The sequence below is a fragment of the Topomyia yanbarensis genome, chromosome 1 (assembly GCF_030247195.1).
Source record: "Topomyia yanbarensis strain Yona2022 chromosome 1, ASM3024719v1, whole genome shotgun sequence".
In the NCBI taxonomy this organism is placed as follows: Eukaryota; Metazoa; Arthropoda; class Insecta; order Diptera; family Culicidae; genus Topomyia; species Topomyia yanbarensis.
In genome coordinates, this window is record NC_080670.1 from 36,357,942 (window position 1) to 36,381,792 (window position 23,851).

The 23,851-nt window shown below is 40.5% G+C and overlaps 2 protein-coding genes across 6 annotated transcripts in view; one reads left to right on the forward strand and one right to left on the reverse strand.

Moving 5' to 3' along the window:
• Positions 1-23,851, forward strand: part of LOC131677378 (neuropeptide F receptor) — a 56,105-nt gene that overhangs the window by 3,756 nt on the left and 28,498 nt on the right. The window lies entirely within an intron of this gene.
• On the reverse strand, positions 282-6,802 carry LOC131677376 (uncharacterized). Its single transcript, XM_058957159.1, has 2 exons — positions 6,032-6,802; positions 282-5,959 (listed from the first exon to the last, which is right to left on the reverse strand). The coding sequence occupies exon 2, from the start codon at positions 5,938-5,940 to the stop codon at positions 730-732; it is 5,211 nt and encodes a 1,736-aa protein (XP_058813142.1). The 5' UTR covers positions 5,941-5,959; positions 6,032-6,802; the 3' UTR covers positions 282-729.

Genomic DNA, 23,851 nt, shown 5'->3' on the forward strand with positions numbered 1-23,851 from the left:
TTACGAGCTACTAGAACTAGAAGCAAGAGTGGTAGACAAGAAGAACGAAAAGATACCAATTTACTAATTCTATGTAACAGTTTGCTGAAGCTAGAAAGTGCAGAAGATGTTATTGTCGACTCTTACGACAATAATCATACTCTAATTTTATTATTCCCATGATGAACTATAGTTAACATGACAATTAATTCATGTAGTACATCTGTCTCTCAAAATGACATTATCTATATGGAAGTAAAAATACAATTAAAATATAACGATTTAATTATTGGTGAGGCAGGATCGTGATTTCCGGCGGTTCAAGCTTTCGGGACTCGCACACGGACGACTCGTGGAGGCACAATCGAAAAACGGGACGCCGATGGAATAGGGCTCACGAGGAATAACTACGCACTACTAGCACAGCGAAAAACTTTTATTCACGATCTGTTCCTCTCGACGGTTTAATTGGGAAAGAGAGTTTTTATTACTATTATAGCTACAATTTAAACCTACGTTGCTTGAATTCAATTTTCTTACACTCTAATTTTGTGGCAAGTCCACTGACAGCACTGACAGCATTCGGTGTAACCTTTTCTACCGACAGTGTTGAGAACTGTCATCGCCGCCACCTGAAATTCCTAAATTTCACTCTGGCTTAACTCCTAGCAAAACAAAACCAATCATTTGGAAATCAAATTCAATGAGTCAACACATAGTTCTTTGCTTATCTATAACGCTGAAATATGTTTACTCTTCATTATAGGGCAGCAGGCATATCTTCGTAATCGGTCGACGAATGATTCCCTTGCTGGTACGTAATTCAACGACGCGGGTAAGTCCGTCTGGTCCAGGACAGGTGCTGATGATCCTCGCCAATGACCACTTTACGGGTGCGAGAAACTCGTCGACGACTACTACCAATCTGCCGGGCTGGAAAGCAGTGTTTGGTGCGATGTGTTTGTTGTTTTTCTGCATTTCTTGAAGGTATTCGGTCTTCCACTGGTACCAAAACTGTTGAGCTCGATGCTGGAGACGTTGATAGTGATCAAGGCGGCCGATCGGCATCTGGCTGACGTCGGCGTCGGGGAGAGCGGATTGTGAAGTGCCAATCAGGAAGTGTGCTGGTGTGAGGACTGCCAGATCATTTGGATCCTCCGTGAGTGGTGTTAGCGGTCGCGAATTCATTGCCGATTCGATTTCAGCCAACACCGTAGCCATATCCTCAAAAGAAAGCATTGCATTTCCAAGCTGGCGATACAAGTGCTTCTTGGCGACTTTTACAGCTGCTTCCCACAATCCGCCGAAATGTGGGGCCTTTGGAGGAATCATATGCCATTGGATTCCTTCGTTTGCGCAGTGTGTGGCAATTTCTCTGGTCGTTTTCTCCTTCTGCAGTAACTGGTAAAGTGCATGCAGTTCGTTACGTGCACCTTCAAAATTTTTTCCGTTATCGGAGTGCATATGCGCGGGGCAGCCGCGGCGGGCAATGAACCTTCTTAGTGCAGAGAGGAATGCGGGGGTTGACAAATCGCTGACCAGTTCAATATGCACTGCTTTCGTCACAAAACAAACAAAAATGCTGAGGTAGGCTTTTGTGGGTGCCGCTCGTTTGTGTATTGGCTTGATATATACAGGACCGGCATAGTCCACACCGGTGACCGAAAAGGGGCGGCTTGGAGTGATTCTTTGCAGGGGTAATTGTCCGGTCTGCTGCTTTGCTGGAACGGGAGCGGCACGGGCACATCTAAAACAGTTTCTCATGACACTGTTGACCACTCGTCGTCCTTGAATTGGCCAATATTCTTGCCGAATGGCAGCTAGGGTTACACGGCCGCCACCGTGCAACAGTTTAAGATGGTAGTGCTGGGCCACTAATCGTGTGAATGGATGGGAACTGGGAATTAGGATTGGATGCTTAGTCATGTAAGGCTGCTCGGAGAGTTTTAATCTGCCCCCGACACGTAATATACCGTCCGGATCGACAAAAGGACTCAAAAGGCGTAAGTCGGATCGTTTAGATATCGCATAACCCTTCCCCAGATCTCTCATTTCCTCAGCGAATACATCTGCTTGGGCTAGTGCTATTAATTTAAAGCGAGCTGCTGTGATTTCATCCACTGTGAGTGTTATGGAATTTTCTGGCGTTTGCTCGGGAAACAATTTTCGTCGACAGGCAGCGATGAAACGAAGGCAGTATGCTGTCACACGAATTAATCGGTTGTAAGTAGCAAATCGTTTGAATATTTCATTCACACAGGGCTTGTTTTGGACGGCCGCCACCATCCTTCGCCGCTCTAGAATATCTTCGGGGGTTTTCTGATGCTGTGTTTTTGTTGGCCATTCTGTTTCAGGTAGCTTTAGCCACGTTGGTCCGTGATGCCAAAGATCACAGTTGAGAAAGTCGCTCACTTTTATTCCTCTCGTGATGAGATCCGCAGGATTTCGTTTACCTTTTACATGGTTCCAGTGGGATCCGTGGGTGCTGGTTTGTATCTCGGACACTCGATTCGCGATGAAAGTGTTCCAGGTATATGGAGGGGAGCGTAACCATTCAAGCGTAACGGTAGAATCGGACCAAAAGAACGATGCGGAGATGGGCATATCCAGAGCGGCGGAAACTTTTTTGTGCAGACGGGCAGCGAGAACAGCAGCTGATAATTCTAATCGGGGTACGGAAATTTGTTTTAGCGGTGCGACTTTCGACTTCGATGCTAGCAGCTGGATGTGGATTCGACTTTTGGAATCAGTGGATCTGGCATATATGCAGGCGCCATATGCCTGCTGGGATGCATCTGCAAATGTATGCAGTTGGACGGTGGAATTTGGTAAGAATGCATACCGGTTCACTCTGTAGGAAGAAAGTGATGGAAGTTCGGCACAATAATTCTCCCATTTAGTGCGTATATTGTCCGAAACCTCTTCGTCCCATCCGCAGGGTTGCAACCATAGCTCTTGGAGAAGCATTTTTGCTCTTATAATAACCGGCGCAGTAAGACCAAGAGGGTCAAAGTGTTTGGATACGGACGACAGTATGGATCGTTTAGTGGGTGATCCGCATTCATTACAGGGAGTGGAATCAAAACGTAACTGATCTGTTGCTGGTTCCCAGCTAACTCCTAGCGTTTTTATTGTTTCGTCGTGGTCGAATTTGAGTGCGGGCTGAGTTCCAATCTGAGACGGATCGAGGTCTTTGAGAACGTCTGCGTTGTTTGATGTCCACTTTCTGAGAATAAATCCTCCCTTCCTTAGCAGTTCATCCAGTTCGATGCGAGTTTGAATTGCTTCTTCTTTCGTCTCTGCTCCCCCAATGTAGTCATCCACATAAAACCCCTTGCATAAAGCCGGTCCGCCGAGTGGATAACAATCTCCTTCGTCAGCGGCAAGTTGCTGTAAGGTACGTGTGGCCAGAAATGACGATGGAGCTAGACCATATGTCACAGTTTGTAATTCGTAGGTGGAAATCTGGGCATGAGAATCGAATCGCCAAAGTATGCGTTCTGGGTGCAGTAACACTTGGCGATACATTTTTTCGATATCCGCTACAAGCGCTATGGGATATTTGCGAAATCGAAGCACTAAGGTAAGGAGTTCATCTTGAATGATTGGACCCACTTGCAGGGCATTATTAAGGGAAAATCCAGTCGATGTTTTTGCAGATCCATCGAATACCACACGAACCTTTGTGGTTGTACTTGATAGCTTCAATACGGCATGATGGGGTAGGTAGTGCACCAGAGGTGGTTCGATTTCGTTTTCAGGTACCAGCCTCATGTGGCCTAGCGACAAATATTCTGATAGGACCGAATGGTATTGTGCTTTTAATTCGGGTGATCCACATAGTCGCTTTTCTAGGTAATGAAAGCGACGAAGGGCGGCTGCTTTTGATTCACCTAACATGAGATCGAAATTAGGGTGGCGGGGTAAACGGACGACATATCTTCCCTCGCGTGTACGGGAAACGTTAGAAGCAAAGTGGGACTCACACTGCTGTTCTTCCACAGAGTAGCTGAGTTTGTTTTCTATCTCTTCAGTGCGCCAAAAACGTTCAAGGGCTTCCTGCAGCGGGTCGCTGAGCGCGATATGGCATGCTATGGGATCCACTGCAACGGGGGAAATAGTTCTTCCACTAACGATCCAACCAAAAATGCTGTCGATAAGGATAGGGTTGTTGGGTTGGTCAATTCGAGTACCAGGGTTTACGAATGTAAAGAAATGCTCAGCTCCGAGTAACATATCGATCGCACCAGATTTGTTGAAGGTTGGGTCGGCCAAAAAAAATTCCTTCGGGATATGCCAGCTGTTGGCGGGGATAGTTACGGCGGGTAGATCAATTGTGATTCGGGGCATAACGAGAAAATCAAGACCAATCTCGAAGTTGCATTTTCTTGATTGAACATTTGTTCTGACACAATGATGGATGTTTGATGACGACTCACCTATGCCGTACACGGGGATGTTGATTTTGCTTCGTTGCAGATGAAGAAGTTGACATAGTCGCTCGCTCATTATATTGGATTGTGAGCCATTATCTAACAGTGCTCGCGCGGGGTGTGATTTACCGTTAGAATCGACGACCAGTAGCACAACCGTAGAAAGCAAAACGTTTGCGTTTGAAAGCGGAGTTTGATCTTTCGCCTGGACTGTTGCAGCATTAGTGGACGTCACTGTTCGTTGAACGGTCGATGCATTATTTCGCTTTTCAATGGGGCTCACTGGGTAGGCTAGTGCGTGCGATGTGGAAGGCTGCAGATCATCTTCGATTGGATAGTAGCCAGGGTGCAGCAAAGAATGGTGTCGTTTCTTGCAGTGACGACAGGAGAAATTCGATTGACAATTACGCGCAATATGATTTTGGCGAAAACAATTGTGACAAAGGCGATCATAGTTCACAAGATCTAATCGATCGGGGAGCGACATATTTTCGAACTGTGGGCATTGAAAAAGCGGGTGATGTTGATCGCATGCATGGCATTGGCGATGGGTTGTTTCTGCTGCGGCATGGGAAACGATTTTTTGGAACGACGGCTTACGAAACATGGGCGGCTGGTAGACCGGTGCTGGCTGCGCTTGATGGTTTACAGACATCGATTCCAAAACACGGGCCCGTCTCTGTAGAAAGTCGATTAGGCAGTTGAAGTCTGGGTTCTCAGCAGTAGTAGCGAAGTCTTCCCAAGCTTTTAGGGTACCGGTGTCAAGTCGTAGGCAAAGAAGATGTTCCAACATGGTGCTCCAAGCATCAATTGGTTCTCCAAGTTGGCGGAGGGTTTTAGTGTGACGTTCGTATACGTCGACAACAGAATGTAATGCGGAAGCGGATTCTTTATTCATCCGGGGGCAGTCTAATAGGGCCTGAAGGTGACGTTTTTTCAGCAGATATTCGTTGGCAAAGCGTGAAACGAGTGCTTGCCAAGCGATGGTATAGTTGGCGGAACTAATCCCTATAGATTCGATAAGCTGTGCTGCTTCTCCCTTGACAGCAGCGCGGAGGTAATGAAATTTCTGAATAGCGGGAACTTCTGCGTTGTCGTGAATCAAGGCAACGAAAGTGTCATGGAAAGCTAACCACTGGTTGTAGTCTCCATCGAATTCCGGCAGCGAAATAGTCGGTAGCTTTATAGCGGAGAGCCCAGAATACGCTTGAGGGATCACATTTGTTGAAGGAGACAAGGGGAGGTACGATTTTAGAGCAGCCTTTATTTGGAAATAGGATGTTTCATAATGGGAACGGATTTGGAGGTTTTGTGCCATACCTTCGTTGGTTTCTTCCATGTTCTCGAGTTCCGACTGTACTTCATCCAGTCCCATCCAAACGGTGTCCAGATGCTCGATGCGTATTGACACTTGCCCTGCGTCCCGTTCCACCAGATAATTCTTGACGAACTGTTCCGCTCTCCCAATCGACGCGATGAGTGTTGTCCGACGATTAAGAAGCTGCTGCTTCGTACGTTCTTCGGCCATCGCGATGAGTCCAAGAGTACTATGTTGAATATACAAAAAAAGACCCGGTAGAGCCGGACAAACAGAGTAGAGAAGTTGGAACGGTACTAACCTTCTCAAGGCTAGTTTTATGCCTTGTATTTTTTTTTATTTTGTTCTGCAACAGCTTTCTCAATTTCAACCGGCACGGAGAAAATGGTCAAAAAAGGCAAGAACAAGCGGCAACTGGGTCCTCTTTGTCGCAGGAGAGCGTAAATCGGCAGCGGCAGCTTTACGGCGGGGTCGACGTCGTGTCAAAACGGGTGCGTGATGTAGAAAAAAAATACGAAAATCTCAAGGCACCTGTGGTTAACTCCTGCACGCTTTGGAGATATACGTACCGAATGCCTATACAAATTAGGCCTTGTATTTAAAATTTTTGGTTGTTCTATAGGGTGAAGAGGGCGATCTTCTGGATGCTAGTTGAAGAGTTGATCCGGAAACAATAGCGGCGAAACGAAATGATGGCGGATAGCGTTGGTTTTTCGATGCGCGATGGTGAATTTTCTGGAGGGAAACCAAATCCTGGTCACGGCACCAAAATGGTGAGGCAGGATCGTGATTTCCGGCGGTTCAAGCTTTCGGGACTCGCACACGGACGACTCGTGGAGGCACAATCGAAAAACGGGACGCCGATGGAATAGGGCTCACGAGGAATAACTACGCACTACTAGCACAGCGAAAAACTTTTATTCACGATCTGTTCCTCTCGACGGTTTAATTGGGAAAGAGAGTTTTTATTACTATTATAGCTACAATTTAAACCTACGTTGCTTGAATTCAATTTTCTTACACTCTAATTTTGTGGCAAGTCCACTGACAGCACTGACAGCATTCGGTGTAACCTTTTCTACCGACAGTGTTGAGAACTGTCAATTATTTAATTACACAAACCAATAAATATGGCAATAAAATATTTTTTCTTCGTGCCGATATGATTTCCGCTAATTGGTAATTGGCTTTCGCTCCTTCTCGCGTATGGAATTGTCAATTTTCATACGTGATTCAGCAGCCATCATTCCACTCAAACATGACCATGCGTATTAACCACGCACATTAAATGCCCTATGATTAGTGTCCTAGTTTGTCCAATAAACACTAAACGAAAAAATTGATTGGCTCAGCTCAAAGCAAGGTTAATTCGTTTCCGATTTTATCATACATAAAGCAGAAGCTAGGACAAATCGATTTATGCTCAGAAACTCTTGCTACCAAATAAATATCCATAAAATATGTAACGTTAATGTCCATTATGATGAGTTGATTGAATTCCTGTCGTTGCTGAGAATAAAAATAATATTCATTCATAATAGCTAGCCATCGTAAAGGAAATCTTTTCTGTGAAATATTCAGAAAGTTTCAGGTACCCATAAAATAGCACTTGATTCAATTAAAACCATTTTGACAGGTTGAAGACGACCAGCAAACCAAACATTTCCTTTCAACTTAAATGTTCAAAAGCCGGATCTGTCCTTGTTCGCAATAGTGACGTAAATGCATCTTTGGGTGTATTTCATTTTTCCGCATTTATATTTATTCGGCTTTAAATAAAAATAAAAAATGCCCTTTCAAAATACGAGAAACAAAGCAGCTTCACCTACCACAAAAGCTGATTTCCCGAAAAATGTTCTCGATGACGCTTACGTCACATTTGCAGGAAAGCGCAGGGATGCTTTATCATCTGCGATGGAAAAAGTTCAGCATCATCAGTCCGGTCAACGGTACATCCTTTCTCGAGTTTCAGCCTTCATTTCTCACTTTCGCGTGACTCTTTGGAGACAAGTTCGGAACCGAAGACACGAAAGAAACTCGACGAAAGTTGACACTGCTGCGCGCTAGCTGGATATCTATTTCAGGAAAGTTGTCTCGGGGACGAAAATTTATCAAGTTTAATTAATTAAGTTTCATAACCGTAGTGCCATTCTGTTCACACGGGTTTTTTGGCGGGAGGGAAATATCACTTTTCACTTTTTGCTTTGGAATAAGCACTATAGAATAGGCTCTAGGTTGTGTTGTTTTCTTCGAGTCCCATCCGCCTGTTCAGAGATGGATGCGGATTTGATTAATTTTTATAGCGATAGTTGAGTAGAATGGGGTTATGTAGATCAGTGGCTGTATTTGCTGAACGAACGAAACAAATTGGAATATTCAGTAGAGAATCAAATTCTTCATTTATTGCATACATCGATAGCCTCTACTATCTAAATATAACAATACTTTCATTCCTTGAAACTTTACCGCAATTTTCAATAGAATTTCTATGAAAATCAAAACAGGCTCTTGTTTGACACTATAGGTCTTACTTGACAATGGCTTTAGCTCAGTCCTCGGTCATTAGATATGCCTGTACAGCATCACTACTATGAAAATCAATATAACAACGGAATAAGAAATTTGATTGACTCATTAAGTGTTCCATTGGGTCACGTGTCGATATACCTTATCGTATGGTATTTTATTACCCCGCATGATGTGAAACGTCGTTTGGAATGATTGTATATTTAGGGTCAACATATCTGGCAAGTAAAAACCCAGGACAGTCAAAAGCGAACCTCCAACCCCGTGACCTCGTTCGAACGTGCCTGGCAAAATTCCTAGTTTTCCGGCAGTCATGAAAAATTGCTGGAGATCTGGCAGACCGAACTCGTTCATATATATGTCGCGTCGACCACCGAGTACTTCTTCGGATTTACACACACGCGGTTCTTGTCGCACCACAATACGCGAAGATTTCAAGCTGTTATTGCAGAAATCTACAATCCTAAAGTAAGCGGATGAGATGAAATATTCGGTACTCAATACAAGCCATTGAAGTGAAGCAGAAACATCAACGGTCCCAGGTACCTTCCCTGGGCTATTCCTCACGTAGAAATGAATGTGGGTGGTTGACAAGTGGCAATATCCAAAAACAACTGAGAGAGATTCCTTATTTAATCCCAATTTCTCATTTAATGACCCAATTGAGAGATTCGAATGTCGACCGTAATTGAGACCCCGACCAGAATGAATAAAACGAAAACCAGGATCAGGATATCACGATAGTCAGTTGAAAATCAGGATATGTCCTGGGAAACCAGGCCACCCTATGTATATTGTCTCTGAAATGGTACTTCCCTTTTCTGGTATAAGCCTTTCTATTCCCGTCAAAAAAGAAATGGTGCCAAATTATTGCGTGAGGAACATAGACTTTTTTACGGCTCATGTACGAACACGTCACATGACACAAATACTACATCACTAGCTGGTGGAAAATAATAAACAAGCAAATGGGATAATTTTCAACCAAGAAGCGTCATTAGCGTTCGTGAGACCGGTCGCCAAGAACTCAATTGTGCGCTGCAAAAATTGGTTGAGGTTAGGTTTCCGGGTTTGAGGCGGAAATTTTTTAATTTTTATTGTACAGAATTTATTTGTTTCAAACGAATTGTTCTTGTGTTATACTGCTTGCTCCTGCAACGGTCCTTAACTGTTAATCAGTGAGGAGAGATTTACTTCCTTGATGAAACCTCCTTAAGACGAATAACCCACACAGAATTTCTGTAGAGGCTTCCCCGGTTAATCGCAAAGAATTTGAAAGCAACCACTCTCGCTGTGGATGATAAGCCGAACGAGCATTGCCCTCTTCCACAACTTACAGGAGAAGGTGGTAGAGGCACATCATTTATGATGCATTTGAAAAAAATAACCCATTAAAAAATAATGTATTTTAGGTTGTATGTTTTCCATTTCAGTTATGAAAGAAACTAGCTCTACACCCAACAAAATCTCAAACAAAATGCTTCAAAGATGTTTAACATAAAACTCGGAGAATCGGAAATCGCCCCTAAATACAGGAATCTCTGGGTCAAACCCGGAGGGGTGGCATTCCTAGCTGAAAAGCTATTTTTTAGAAAACCTGTGAACAGCTGATCAGCAAAAGCAAGCAAAAGGCGCAAAAAATGTCATTCCGGTCGTGCTGGGGCTCGGAAAGAAACGCTATGTAACACAGTATATTTTGCTTCATAGAGATCAAGGTAACCGACACTGAAAAAACTGAACACGTTGACATCATTTGGAAAACTATTCATTTAATCCGCAAACACAGACGGTGCCGGTGGTTGAGTGGTAAGCGTGACCGCTACTTACCCCAGTTGGTCTGGGTTCAATCCCAGCCGATGTCGTTGAGATTTTTTTGAAGTGAAAAAACATCTGAGATCACGCCTTCCTTCGGACGGGAAGTAAGGCCGTTGGTCTCCGGTCCATGAGTTGATTGATGGGTCGATATCTATAGTTCAGATAGTGGGAGTGTCAGTCTCTCTGGCGTCGGTGTTTGGCCTCGTAGCGGAAATACATCGATGGAAAATAACTAGAACTAGAAGAAGAATAATAGAGTCAAACACACGGTTGCCATTTCAATATCTAATCGAGAGTGGGAAATATGGTTTTCAAATGGAATCCATGCGAACATTGTGTGAAAAGCACATCAACATCATAAGAAATACCACTGACCAAAATATCCTAAATGATTTTCACGTGAACTTCATTTCACCAATAGATTTAATTGCTAGAATAAACGGTGAAATCAATAGTATTACATATATGAATGCGCAAAATGTTTTTCGCACGAAAGTCATGCGGAAAGTTCATACTTTACGATTCAATATCATGGCAATAAACATTCATTGGAAAAATGTCATGTGCACGTGGAAATTGTTTGAATTTAAATTGAAACACCACATGAAATGTGTATTACTGGCTTTCCATTTGAAATTCTAAGGATAATCATTTGTTTTACTTTTTAACATGAAAACGAAGATGAAGGTGATTATAATTGCATATGATTTTATCATGTGGATTATTTGCAGTGAAATTAATTCAATATATTTCGTTTTCCATTTACATTTAAAACATAGAAACACATCGGAGAATATCAAAAATAGCCCAAAGCTAAATGACCCTATTCTACTCTCTTGCATCCTTCATTTTCCGGTTCCATCCATCACTCATTCGCATCCTTCATTTTGAATCCAGTTCTGATTTCATTCATCAATCCTTACATGGCTGAAAAAAAAATGATTCAATCAAATGGCTTGGAAATAAGATCGCAATCGTACCAAGCAACCACGCACAGTGGGCGGTAAACAATGTTTTATCAACCTCGTATAACTAGATTATAATGCCCATTAGATATTTTGTATCTCTTATAAATTTGTACAATTTGAAACCAAAAAACTGCGGAAAGCAACCACCATGGTTTGAATTGTATTCGCGTGAATCGAACGCGAAACCACTGTGCAAACCAACACGACACGTTTATCCAGGGCTGCAGGAAATGAGCAGCGCTTTGATGAAAAAGTCGATGGCAATAAATTTTCCGGATGTTGCATCGATTCGACTGAGCTCGTTTGTTACGGCATAAGCTCTATTGGCTATCGTACGAAGTTGGTGTTATCATTGTAAGGCCACCGCCGGGCTTAATCGTGAAATCGAAGATAGGACATCGCCGGGATTCTATACATCAGCGTAGGTCGAGAGCGAATCAGCAGCACCGTTAGCTGGCTGGAATTGTGCTTTTTCTTCGGCATACGATGGTTGAACTTTTACACCGGACTCCTGAAATTCTAGCTAACTGGTTTAATATGACTTCGAATTCACAGGATCGAGTTAGGAAAAAAGTTAGACGGGCGTAGACGTTGCTATGACACATTACCTGGTATATCACTGTCATTTGGGGAACATGAAATTGTACTCGGTTTTGGCAAAGAAATATCAACAATGCGTAGAACATCACAACATATGGTTCATAATATGTCAATTCACATATTCCATCTTTTTAATGTTTTTAACTCCAAGAATATTAAAAATCTTTAATATTGAAATAAAACTTATTGTGCATACTTACGAGCACAGTCATACTGTTATCAAAGTTCAAAATTTAGCTAAAAAAAGGAATTTCATTGACAAGCAGACCGCAAAGTGTCTGCTCATGCGTTCGTACACCAAACCTGGAAATGATATAGTTTTCCTGTCACAAATACATCTGTCGAGGTTCCTTATCTTGATTTTAGTGTTATGTGATTTGAATATGTCAATGTCTTAAAATGAAAATAAAATTTAAAAAAATATGAGTAGTTTCGCTTTAAAAAAATATGAGAAACGCAATTAAGAAAAGACTTAGGTATCGTATTTCCGGTTTCGTGTGTAGATGAACTTTTGTGCAAATTTTGTAAGCAGCAAAATAAATATTCTCACGTTAAGGTCTATTTACACCCTCGGTGAAAATGAACGTGAACTCGATGCGCGCCAAATTTTTTCCAATATCTCACTTATTAGTGCATAGAAATGGGTGAAACTGTAACTAAACGATAGTACATTAATATACTTCGCAAATCCATGTACAATTATTCGTTATAATTGAATCCATGCAATAATATTCATATTCCCCGATCATTTTTATAATTCCACGGTGAAATATGTACGCAGTGGATATTTCACTTGTTCACCGGGAGTGTAAACGCAGCGATGGACGGAATTGATGCAGAGTGGTGAATATAAATGTCATCGCTGTTCACGGTGAACGTTCGCCTTCGAATACCAGATTGCATTCTGAAGCACTATTTAGACTCTCGGTGAAAATGAACGTGAATATGTGTTGAATACCTTCCATTGTTCACGGTGGACGACGTCGTGAACAGTTTCATCAGTGAACAACGATTTCACGCTCAACTGGCAGTTTACAGTTCGTCAGAATGCAATCTGGTATTCGAAGGTGAACGTTCACCGTGAACAGCGATGACATTTATATTCACCACTCCGCATCAATTCCGTCCATCGCTGCGTTTACACTCCCGGTGAACAAGTGAAATATCCACTGCGTACATATTTCACCGTGGAATTTTAAAAATTACTGCATTGATTCAATTATATCGAATAATTGTACATGGATTTGCGAAGTATATTAGTGTACTATCGTTTAGTTACAGTTTCGCCCATTTCTATGCAATAATAAGTGAGATATTGGAAAAAACAATTTGGTACGCATCGAGTTCACGTTCATTTTCACCGAGGGTGTAAATAGACCTTGACAAACTGTAAACTACCAGTTGAGCGTGAAATCGTTGTTCACTGATGAAACTGTTCACGACGTCGTCCATTGTGAACAATGGAAGGTATTCAACACATATTCACGTTCATTTTCACCGAGAGTCTAAATAGTGCTTTAAACTGCACGAGGGATAGCAAATAAACAAACCGAACATTTTATGCAGAATCCTAGAGAGAGCGTTAAATGTTATTTTTGTTAGCCAACGCAACAACCAAACTATAGTAGATGCGGTGTGAGCATATTTTAGTGGTACTAAATTATTTTGCTGTGAGTCTATTTGGGGGTAAAATTCGCAATAACTAACCATAACTCTCGATAAGCATATGATTACGGCCTGAAAACTAGCTGTCAAAAAACTTTGAGCGGAAATTCTAGACAAACCGTTACTCACCGACCACAGTCTATAATGGTTTGTGCGGAATTTCCTTTTATTTAAAATTTTGACAGTTGGCTTTCACGCCCTAGTCATAAGCTTGTCGAGAAATATTGGAATAAGAAATTCAATAACCTGCACGCCTTAAAGCGGTAGTATTGGTATTTGTTTCAACATACATACACGTTATAAGCTTGAATATCAATTCCAACTATTGGAAAAGGATCCAAAACAAGTAGATAATACACAATCATGAAATATTGTAATGAAAAACTTAATTTGCATAATACGAAACTCACGTGCGTTATTTATTGTTGTTTTTGTGTCATATACCACGGCACTGATGAGGATTTTATTCTTCCGGTGGATCGTCTTGGAATTCACAGTACCCCACACAAGATAGAAACCAACATCCTCCAGATTGCACGTGCCGTCGTATTTGTCAAACGTGCCGCAGGCTATTTATTCTCGTAATGAAGCACTGGAAAGATTCGCCTTCGCTTCGTAAATTCTCTCATCATTAATCAGGTTGAAGTGTTTCCGTTTTATTTTTCGTTGGCCTTACATGGTGAAGAAGTGTTTTATTGCCGTTTGTTGCTTCTCATTGCCTTTAGGCTGAACCTAGGATCTGAACTGGGTTATTCAAATGTCTGTTTCGTTCTGTAGTGATAAATTGTAGCAAGCGGGAACTGGCAAACATTCACCATTTCTCCCACTCTGATGGTTTTCTGGTCCACATGATTCGCATCACATTGTTAATAAATGATTATGATTTGGATCACACATAGTGACTGTTTTGATATCTTCAACGACAGAGAACAGATAAAAAAAAATCGTGTTAACATTGAAACGAAAATACGAAGTGTGTACACCAAATTCTTTTTTTGCACGGGGGATGCGCCATACATCAAATTTCGACGTTTTATGCATTTTAAAGTCATTTGGCATGCAAAATGCAAATTCGATCTTGAAATTTTCCTTTACTCCCCCCTTTGAACAAAAATTGTAAAAAAAGCAAATTTTCGTTAAATTTTTTTGGAGATTACATCAAATTTTGACGCTTTATGCATTTTGAAGTCATTTGGCATCAAAAATACCAGCTCGGTTTTGAAGTTTTCCCCCCACAAAAAGTCCAAAAAAGTTAACTTTCGTCGAAAAACTTATTGTCGAGATTGCATCAAATCTCGACGTTTCATGCATTTTAAAGTCATTTGGCATCAAAAATGCAAATTCGATTTTGAAATCGTGTTAACATTGAAACGAAAATACGAAGTGTGTACACCAAATTCTTTTTTTGCACGGGGGATGCGCCATACATCAAATTTCGACGTTTTATGCATTTTAAAGTCATTTGGTATGAAAAATGCAAATTCGATCTTGAAATTTTCCTTTACTCCCCCCTTTGAACAAAAATCGTAAAAAAAGCAAATTTTCGTTAAATTTTTTTGGAGATTACATCAAATTTTGACGCTTTATGCATTTTGAAGTCACTTGGCATCAAAAATACCAGCTCGGTTTTGAAGTTTTCCCCCCACAAAAAGTCCAAAAAAGTTAACTTTCGTCAAAAAACTTATTGTCGAGATTGCATCAAATCTCGACGTTTCATGCATTTTAAAGTCATTTGGCATCAAAAATGCAAATTCGATTATGAAATTTTCCTTTACTCCCCCCTTTGAACAAAAATCGTCAATTTTCGTTAAAAAATTTTTTTTCGAGGTTGCATCCAATGTTGACGCTTTATGCGCTTTATTTACTGTCTGCATCAGTAATACCAGCTCGATTTTGAAATTTTCCCCCATTTGAACAAAAAAAGTCCAAAAAAATTATCTTTCGTTAAAAAAATTTCGAGATTGCATCAAACTCGACGTTTCATGAATTTTAAAGTCATTTGGCATCAAAAATACAAATTCGATTTTGAAATTTTCCTTTATTCCCCCCTTTGCACCAAAAACGTCAAAAAAGTAAATCTTCGCTAACATAATTTTTTGAGTTTACATCAAATCTTGAGGTTTATGCATTTTAAAGTCATTTGGCATTAAAAATACAAGCTCGATTTTGAAATTTACCCCGTTTGAACAAAAAAGTCAAAAAATGTCAATATTTGATGATATCTAAAATGCACACAATCCTATAAAAACCATTGCTATTAATGATTTTCAACTACCATGACTTGAATTTTGATTAAAAACTCTTTTCCTAAAATTAAAAAATATGCGATTTTTACACATTGGCTAACCATACCCATTTGCATTGCAAATATCCTAGGTTTTGATAGCGTTTACGAGCCCAGAATCGAATATAACAACATCAGACCTAAGATCCTAGTTTGCATGGAAGATGATAAGGTGAATGTTCGCCTACACGACTTAACACCGTGCACTAAAGCAAATTGCATCATACGAACTAAGCTGAAATAGGAAAAAGTGAAACCTGTTACGGCTGACATAAGGAGAAACTCTTTACTGGCATTTCTAACGGCACTCGTATTGCGATAATGACTGTCGGATGCTAATAACCGGAGGAAGCCCAAATACATTATCAAACAACGCTGATATGCTTACCCCGGGTAGACTTTTACATGCCAGTTCTGTAACCAGTCGCCCACTACAAGAAACAAAACCATACGTCCGAAGCAGCATGTGAAAAAAACACACAACTCTAGCAAATAACCACGTCAGACCAAACTAACAACCAGTACTGCCAATAAAGAAGCAAATTGAGCTGAAGACGGCTTTACATTCAACCTTGAGCAGCAAGAATACGGTATGCCAAAGACGACATGGACGAGAACGATAAAGCGAGAGAAGACTGACCAAATAATTCCCAATTAGCGGCGGGTGTAATATTTCACACAGCCAAGGAAGATCCTCTCAACACGCAGCAGCAAACTATGTCAATAAGATCCGACCGACAGGCTGAAGCTGTGGATATCTGGTATTGTCATCGATTTTTTTTCTGAGTCTAGAACGGGAACACATAGCATAAGAGCATTAATCAAATCACCATCATTACGAAATCCTTACGAATTGCTGGTTGGTTAGACACACTTAATTCGGCTCGGTAATTTCCCAACAGCTGTGTTTTCAGTAAAGTTAGATTTGTTTGCTGGTTTTCGGCGAACTATTTTTCGAGTCTCATTTATCGAACGTCACTTTTACTGAGATCTCAGTAGAAAACATTGTTTGCTGAGATCTCAGCTGCTGAGTTTTCGCCAAAAGATGCAAAAAGATTCGACAGAAAAAAAAATTAAATGTGTATATCTGTATTGAAGCTTCTCGGAACATTTGCGAGAGTCACAGTAAAATATTTTAATGCTCATTTCAAATCAAAACAATCAATTTCATCCCACTGCGCAATACTTGGTGGGCTACTTCACGAGAAAAATCCACATAATACCCATTGAGGGGCTTTTCAAATACAAATCTCTTTAGGGATTGTGCCGAAATTCTCAACCAATCATTTTTAAGAGTATTTTATTCGAAGCAGTCTAGCTTCGTTGTCCATAGTGGAGCAGCATACGCAAAGAATTTCCTAGCGTTCATCTAACTTCTGCGGATGGTCGTACGTGTGTTGAATACTAAATTGCCGGTAATCTCGCACCGATAGAAATGCGTGAAATGCGTTGCTAGGATCGAAGTTCGTTATTATATTCGAATTTTAAATTGGAAAGGAATCAGCATCGATCTGGAGGATGAAGAGAGCTCAAATTGTTCAAGTGGGCTGAACCGAGTGATTCAAAATGGGATGGTTTATCTCAGAGCTAATTTTTGTTTCAACTGTTCATGTCATGATAACTGTTATTGAGATATAACAAAGTTTGATTTTTTGCAGAAAACTTCATTTCAAAAAGTTCATATAAGAGATATATAGAAATGTCTTGTTTTAAGGCGTATTCCGAACTGATGATCTTCTAATAGACTCAAAATCCCCCTAGAGCGAAAACCATGTTTCGTCGATTGAGCTTTTCCTGTAAAAACTGTTTATGGGTTCACAACGGTAAATAAAATATACAATTTTCGTAATTTTTTAATTCGAATTATTTTGAAAGCTTCAGTTTTTTTTATAGAAAGGATATGCAGTTGCTTCAAAACCAACTTTCTAAACGAGAACTAGAGAACCGAATCCCATTTACCATTTGATTCAAGTTGTCAAGATCAGAAAATGTTTGTGCGTTTGTATGCGTGTATGTATGTAAGTGTGTGTTTTTTATATAGTAAGGTTTAAAAAGCTTCAAAAGCCTGGTTTGTAGTGTATTGGTACTATGTGGGACTCACGCATCACTTTCGTGCCTTTTTTCGACCTCTTTCTCCACGTCCCCACGGAACTACATCAACGTATTACTTCGCGGGAGGGGGGCGTGTTGTTCTTTCATTCTTTCACCTCTTTTTTCTGCTCTATCTCGGAGCCTCCCTTGGTTCAATAAATTGCTTGATTTTTGAGCTTTTTCTCGCTTCTTGTCTCCATCTATTATTGTGCTCCTGTCCCAGTGAGCCGTTTAGATGCCGATTCCACGAACCATTTTGCTCCGGTTTCCGCGAGTCATTTAACTCCCAGCCTTATCACGATCTAATCGGATAGTCCCTGGCGGTGAAATCACCCTACTCCGACTGAGAGTTCCTCGACCGAAGCATTTCTCCCGATACCGACCCCGCTTCCTTGAGTCATTTAGCTCTTAACTTTATCGAGATCAGCTCGGATATTTTCCGGTGGTGAACTACCCTACTCCGATTGAGAGTTCCCTGGTAGCGGAATTTCTCTCGATACCGATATCTGTTTCGTAAGCCAAATAGCTCCCATTTTTGCCGCGATATGGTGGTGAATCTACCCTACTGTGAATTCCCTGGCGGTAGATTTCTTCCGATTCCGATGTTCATTTCCGTAGCCATTTAGCTCCCCGGTTCGTCCTGATTTACTCGATCTGGTCCCCGGCGGTGAACCTAGTCTATTCATAGGGCCAGCCAGTAGGTGCTGAGGTTTGTCCAACGATTCCGGGTGGAGCGTAGCTTCCGGTTCGCTGGCGCCCACCGACTGACTGTAGATTCACCCAGTCTATTCACGAGCTACCATTTAGGGTCGCTTCGGCGATTCCGATGAAGCCTGACGTCCAGTTCACTGGCGCTCCCACGACCCGAACCCAGTGCAACGTAAGTTACTACTCAACTGGTACCGGGCGGTGGACCTAGTCTACACCGACGGAGAGTTTTCCGGTGGGGGAATTTCTCCCGGAACCCGATTTGAGGTTTCACGGCGGCTTTCTAGCCGGCAGTGCTACTTTGTAGGTCAACTTCGCCACTTTCACTGCAGCTCGGTGCGTATACTCGTAACCACAGTATCCCAGACCCTTGATCCTGGCCAACATCACACGGTAAGCATTGCCCCAGCGGTTAGCGTCTACTTCTCTCTACATTTGCTAGACTTGCCTAGTACTATCGCGCGTGTAAAAGCGGCCCTGGCCGACCGGAATATTACCATACGCTCTTCTCTGAATGCCTCAGATCTTGCTCTCTTAACGTGTCTTCTGGCTTTTGGGCAGGTAGCCCGGAGGATGCTTTAGGATCTTAAGAATATAGACTAATAATAAGACCACCAACAACTTTGTCAAAGATATCATCTTTCTATTTAGTAACGTAGTTTCGTTGAAAAAAAAATGGATTTTTATAACAAATTAAAAAAAGGTTTCTTAAAATAGAAAAATACGAATACGAATGATTAGTGTTGGAATTCTAGGCCGAAGGCAACAACCCATTTTGACCGGTTGTTACATTTGCGCTGGAATTCTGATAGAAAACATTCTGACTGCGACTGACGGTTCAGCAGTGGAATCTGCTGTAGAAACGACTGAGACAGAGAGGTGTGAGAGAAGAAGTTTCAACTTTTCTCTTGGTGGAAATTAATAGGTACACGCCACCGAAAAACTACCTAAAATTGAGTACTTTTGACTCAATCTCGTGGTATCGTGCAGGAAGGTAAAATTAGGTAAACCGTGTTGAAGGTAGTTTCCATTTAACTACGGCAAAAATCATAACTCAACCTTGAGTTTAATTTACTTAAATTTAAGTTGAATTTACCTAATTTTGAGTATACCCCAAACAACTCAAAAGTACCTTACTGCACGGAAGACCTCGACTGAGTCGAATCTCTCGTTTTGTTTTTGACAACACTAATAAGTGCGAAAGCGACGCACAACTCAAAAGTACCTAAATTTAAGTTAAAAGAACTTATTCTGTGGGTTGTTTTATTTTTGCATGTAGAATGTATGGGTGCATTCATTTTTTAAAGATTTTTTTTGGAAAAATGTAAGTATGTTAATATACTTCTACGAACTGTTTCCATGTTTCCTCCAAAAACTGAACTTTCAATATCTTTTTCATATGTTTTAATTTACGTTAGCCGTCACCGAAGCAGTGCCATCTCTTAAATATTTTCATGGAAATATTACCTAATCAAACGAATAAATAGACAAGCTTTGAAAACAATTTAAAAAAACTGCCTTAAATTATTTAAAAAAATACTCGACCGACGAAAAATAGTTTGCTTATTTGGAAGATTGTGACTGATTGCTATTAAACAATTTTCAAATTTCTTTAAAGAAGAATTCGTTTGTATGAACTTTTGGTTGCTTGGAGTGTGCTAAAGTAGTTTGTGGGTCTTTCTTCTATAAGAATAATTATGAAATTATTCCAAAACATTACGGGACAATCTATGTACATATATGTAATCAACTCATAACTAGTGAAGTATCGAATACGATTACATTTCCCAACGTATCAAATCACGTATATAAATAAAAATAAACATATTTAACTGCCTTTCTCTGTCTTTAAGATGGTAGTAATTCTGCCGCTATCCAATTATTCACTTTCCACTGCTGGTGTTTATTTACGGATTTTCCGAAAATGTGGATGGTAGAAGAAAAAATAACCCTGGCACCGTACCATGTGAGGGGTGGGTGGGAGCAAATTGTGTTAACGCTGTTAGAGATTGAATTTATGACCTATCGGTACTTTTTTGTGGAACGTTTTTGTGCGCTATTCGGCTGAAGGAAATGGTGAAATACTCTTGCTTGTATTGATTTACACTAGGTACAGAAATTGTGCGCACAGGGAATGAAAAATCCGATGCAGGCCTAATTTTTTTGAATATGAATTCAAAGTTCATTCTTATTTCTTCTTTTGTTCTCCGTATACATGTCAAACCCCTGTCAAGGATGGCGTCTCTGTACAGCCGGCATCACTGTTATCTGTTAAATCGAAACAATTTTTTATCCAATCAATACAAGCTTTATTTGGTTACTAAGTGTCGATTTTCTGAATAATATGGCATCTAATCATCCCACAAGAAGCAAAACGTCGTGTGGAAGGCTTAAATATTGTGCATAGCGCCAAACATAATTCTTTGTTTGGGGCTTTATAGCTATAAGCATTTATAAGAGCTGAAAACCCTTATTGCGCGAGCCACAATAATTGCATGAGAAGAGCACGTTATTGTTTATTTCTCGAGCTGCTATTGATGTACGGTTATCAAATTTTTCCAGTGTATGTTTTTTATTGGGGACTTCCGACTGGTGTTGCCTTTTCCTAGAAATTTTCAGCAGTTTTCGATACAAGCAAGGAGTGTATTTTGCCTCGGGGGTGCGTTTTACTCCATCATCCCCTATACATAATATTCAACAGGAAAATGAAGTCATTCGTTTAGCAGGTAGTTTTTCCTGTTGAGTTACGAGTTACGTTGAAATATCGCGAGAAAAGTGTGATTTTGCATAGAAATTTATTGTCACAACTTTGCCATTGAAGTATGTGAAGCAATGCCGCGAAAACATATGCCAGTTCATTCCGCTTAGCGCCTACAACGCCGCCTGGACCTGAGTAGCTGATGCAACAATTTCACGGATGGAGGCAAATTCTTCACAGAAATCTCATGAATTAATTTATTCAGAGCTGGTGAGATCGTTTCATGTCATTTTTCAATGCTTGTCTTCATAAATATTTTTCTCTTTGTAAATACGTGCCAGAATCAAAAATATTTTTTATTCTAGAAGTGCGAATATATTGCAAATATCTAATTGATACGTGGATGTTTTCGTGCGGGGCTTATTGTATATGAAGGCGGCCTCAGAATGTACGTGTACGAAACCGGCATTCTTGAAATTGGTCGTTGGATACACAGTAGAGCTATCGCCTTTCATTTCCAGGGCTAAACATGTTGACATCTATCGATGAAAACATATATATCATTACATAGATGCAGACAAGTTTCTTCCATAAAAGCACTGCCGGACAGTGGGAAATGGATTGTATACACACACATAGCTAAATAACATTTCGCCTGTAAAATTTCTTAAATTTATTTTTTTCCCTTCTAATAACTTTGAAGTCCATTTCGAGAAAACGATATTTTTCAAAGCTGCGTGCACGATTACAAAAAAACTATAAGAGCTAAAAACTATAAAAGTAAAACAAGTTAATAGCTCTTGTGCACATATTGAGCTAAAGATGTATTAAAAAAATCTTAATTTACAGCATAAACAATCTACATATGTTCAAAAATACGCAAAAGATCATTTGTTTCAACAAGCTTTAATATTCAAAAAATTCCTAAAGAACCACCGTTTTTATGAGCTACTGATGAGGAGACCCCCTTTAGTAGGGGTATACAAACGCCTATTCCCGCTCTATGAGGAACCGGTCACGTCCAGAAGCCTCTAATCTCTGCTATAGCACCCTAAGTCCTCAGCTTCAGTTATACCATACTAAAAAAATGACGCGCATGTACACCGTACACTCAAACATCAGAATTGCGGTCTGCGCGAAAATTTAAGAACCCACACGAGGATGCAAATGGCCGCACGGTTATGCAATTTAATACAACATCTACGCTAGCACACACGAAAAAAACGCCCGCTCGACCAAAAAAATAACAAATAAAAGCCCTTCGTGATCATCCACGCCCAATTACGCTTGCGATCTCTCAAACGTGCCAACCCCTCGGTGCTTACGTGAATTAATAAATTTATAAAGCCGGTCTCAAACGATAACATACAAATGCTCGTTTCCACGCGATCATGAAATTTATACGTCTCTAGACGGAACTTTTCCGAAAATTCAGCTGTAAAACTCGATTTTGTAAAGTAAACTGAAAAAAAGTAAATATTTTCATTTATTAGTTTAAGTATATTAATATGACCAGGGAGTATACAATCAAGGTTCGTACAATATGTGCCTTGAGACCGTATGATATCCGTCGGGAGTTTAGTTAAAAATTGATTCGCTGATTATTTTTGGAAGATCTATTATAAAGAATGGTTTATGATACACTAAATTTCTTTTCATTGTCCTTTTACCAATTAGTGTTCTTTCAAATTTCTTTTCATTCTTTTTTTTTATCAATTAGCGTTCTTTCAAATTTAATTTCTTTATCGCTCGGAAGGGTTTTTTATTATCAATGAACTATTTTACCGATACTATCTAGTGGACCAACCCTTTTCAAACTTTCAGGCGATGAAAAGTAACCCATTAGTAAGCTTTTGGCATATTTATTTCACTCAACTTCGATACAATTTATTAGGTTCTGTACAACATCTGGCGGCAGCGTCTTTTGTACGGAAACCCACTTTTTCTTAATTTCTTCCTCAGATTTGACCTCCTTGGGATGTTTTCGTAGTGACTACTTCATAATTACCCTTCATAATTTTTCAATTGGCATTAGTTCCGGCGTGTTGGAGGGGGAGGGGATTCATGTCCTTGGGTACGAAAGTGATCCCCTTGGCTTCGTTCCACTCTAGGACAAAATTTGAATAGTGACACGAAGCTAGATCCGGCCTACCGTATTTTGCCGTTCGTCACGATTTGGAGCCTGCTGCACTTTTATACGTATGCGGTATCTTCCGATCCTTGACTCTCTGAACGAATGACTTGAACAGATTCAACTTTTTGGCCACATCCCCGATCGAAGTATTGAGATTACGCTTAAACGCATTCAATATACGCTTATGATCCTGATAACTAATAGAACATCCATTCTGACCGTATGTCTCTTTCCGTTCGATGTCTAGAGTTTGGTAGTAATGTTTAATCACTCGACTAACCGTTGACTGCACGATTCAGAGTTGTTTTCCGATGAGAGAGTTGAGAATTTTCCAAGTGCATGCGCAAAATCGATTCGCGACGTTGCTTTTCGGGTGACACTTTTTTTTTTTTCCAATTTTCGAAAACTTACGGCGATAAAAATAGAGTGTAAACAATACATTCTAAACACTTCTACCCAAAATTTTATTTGACGTCACCAACAAAGTTGCACTGTGGATGGACAAATATGTATACAAAATAAGACACGCGTGCAGACATTCTTCACCTTATTTAACCTCATTTATCAAAAATTCCACCCGATTTAACCTCAATCTCTCACTAACACAATTGCACGTGGATAGTCCTTAGGAC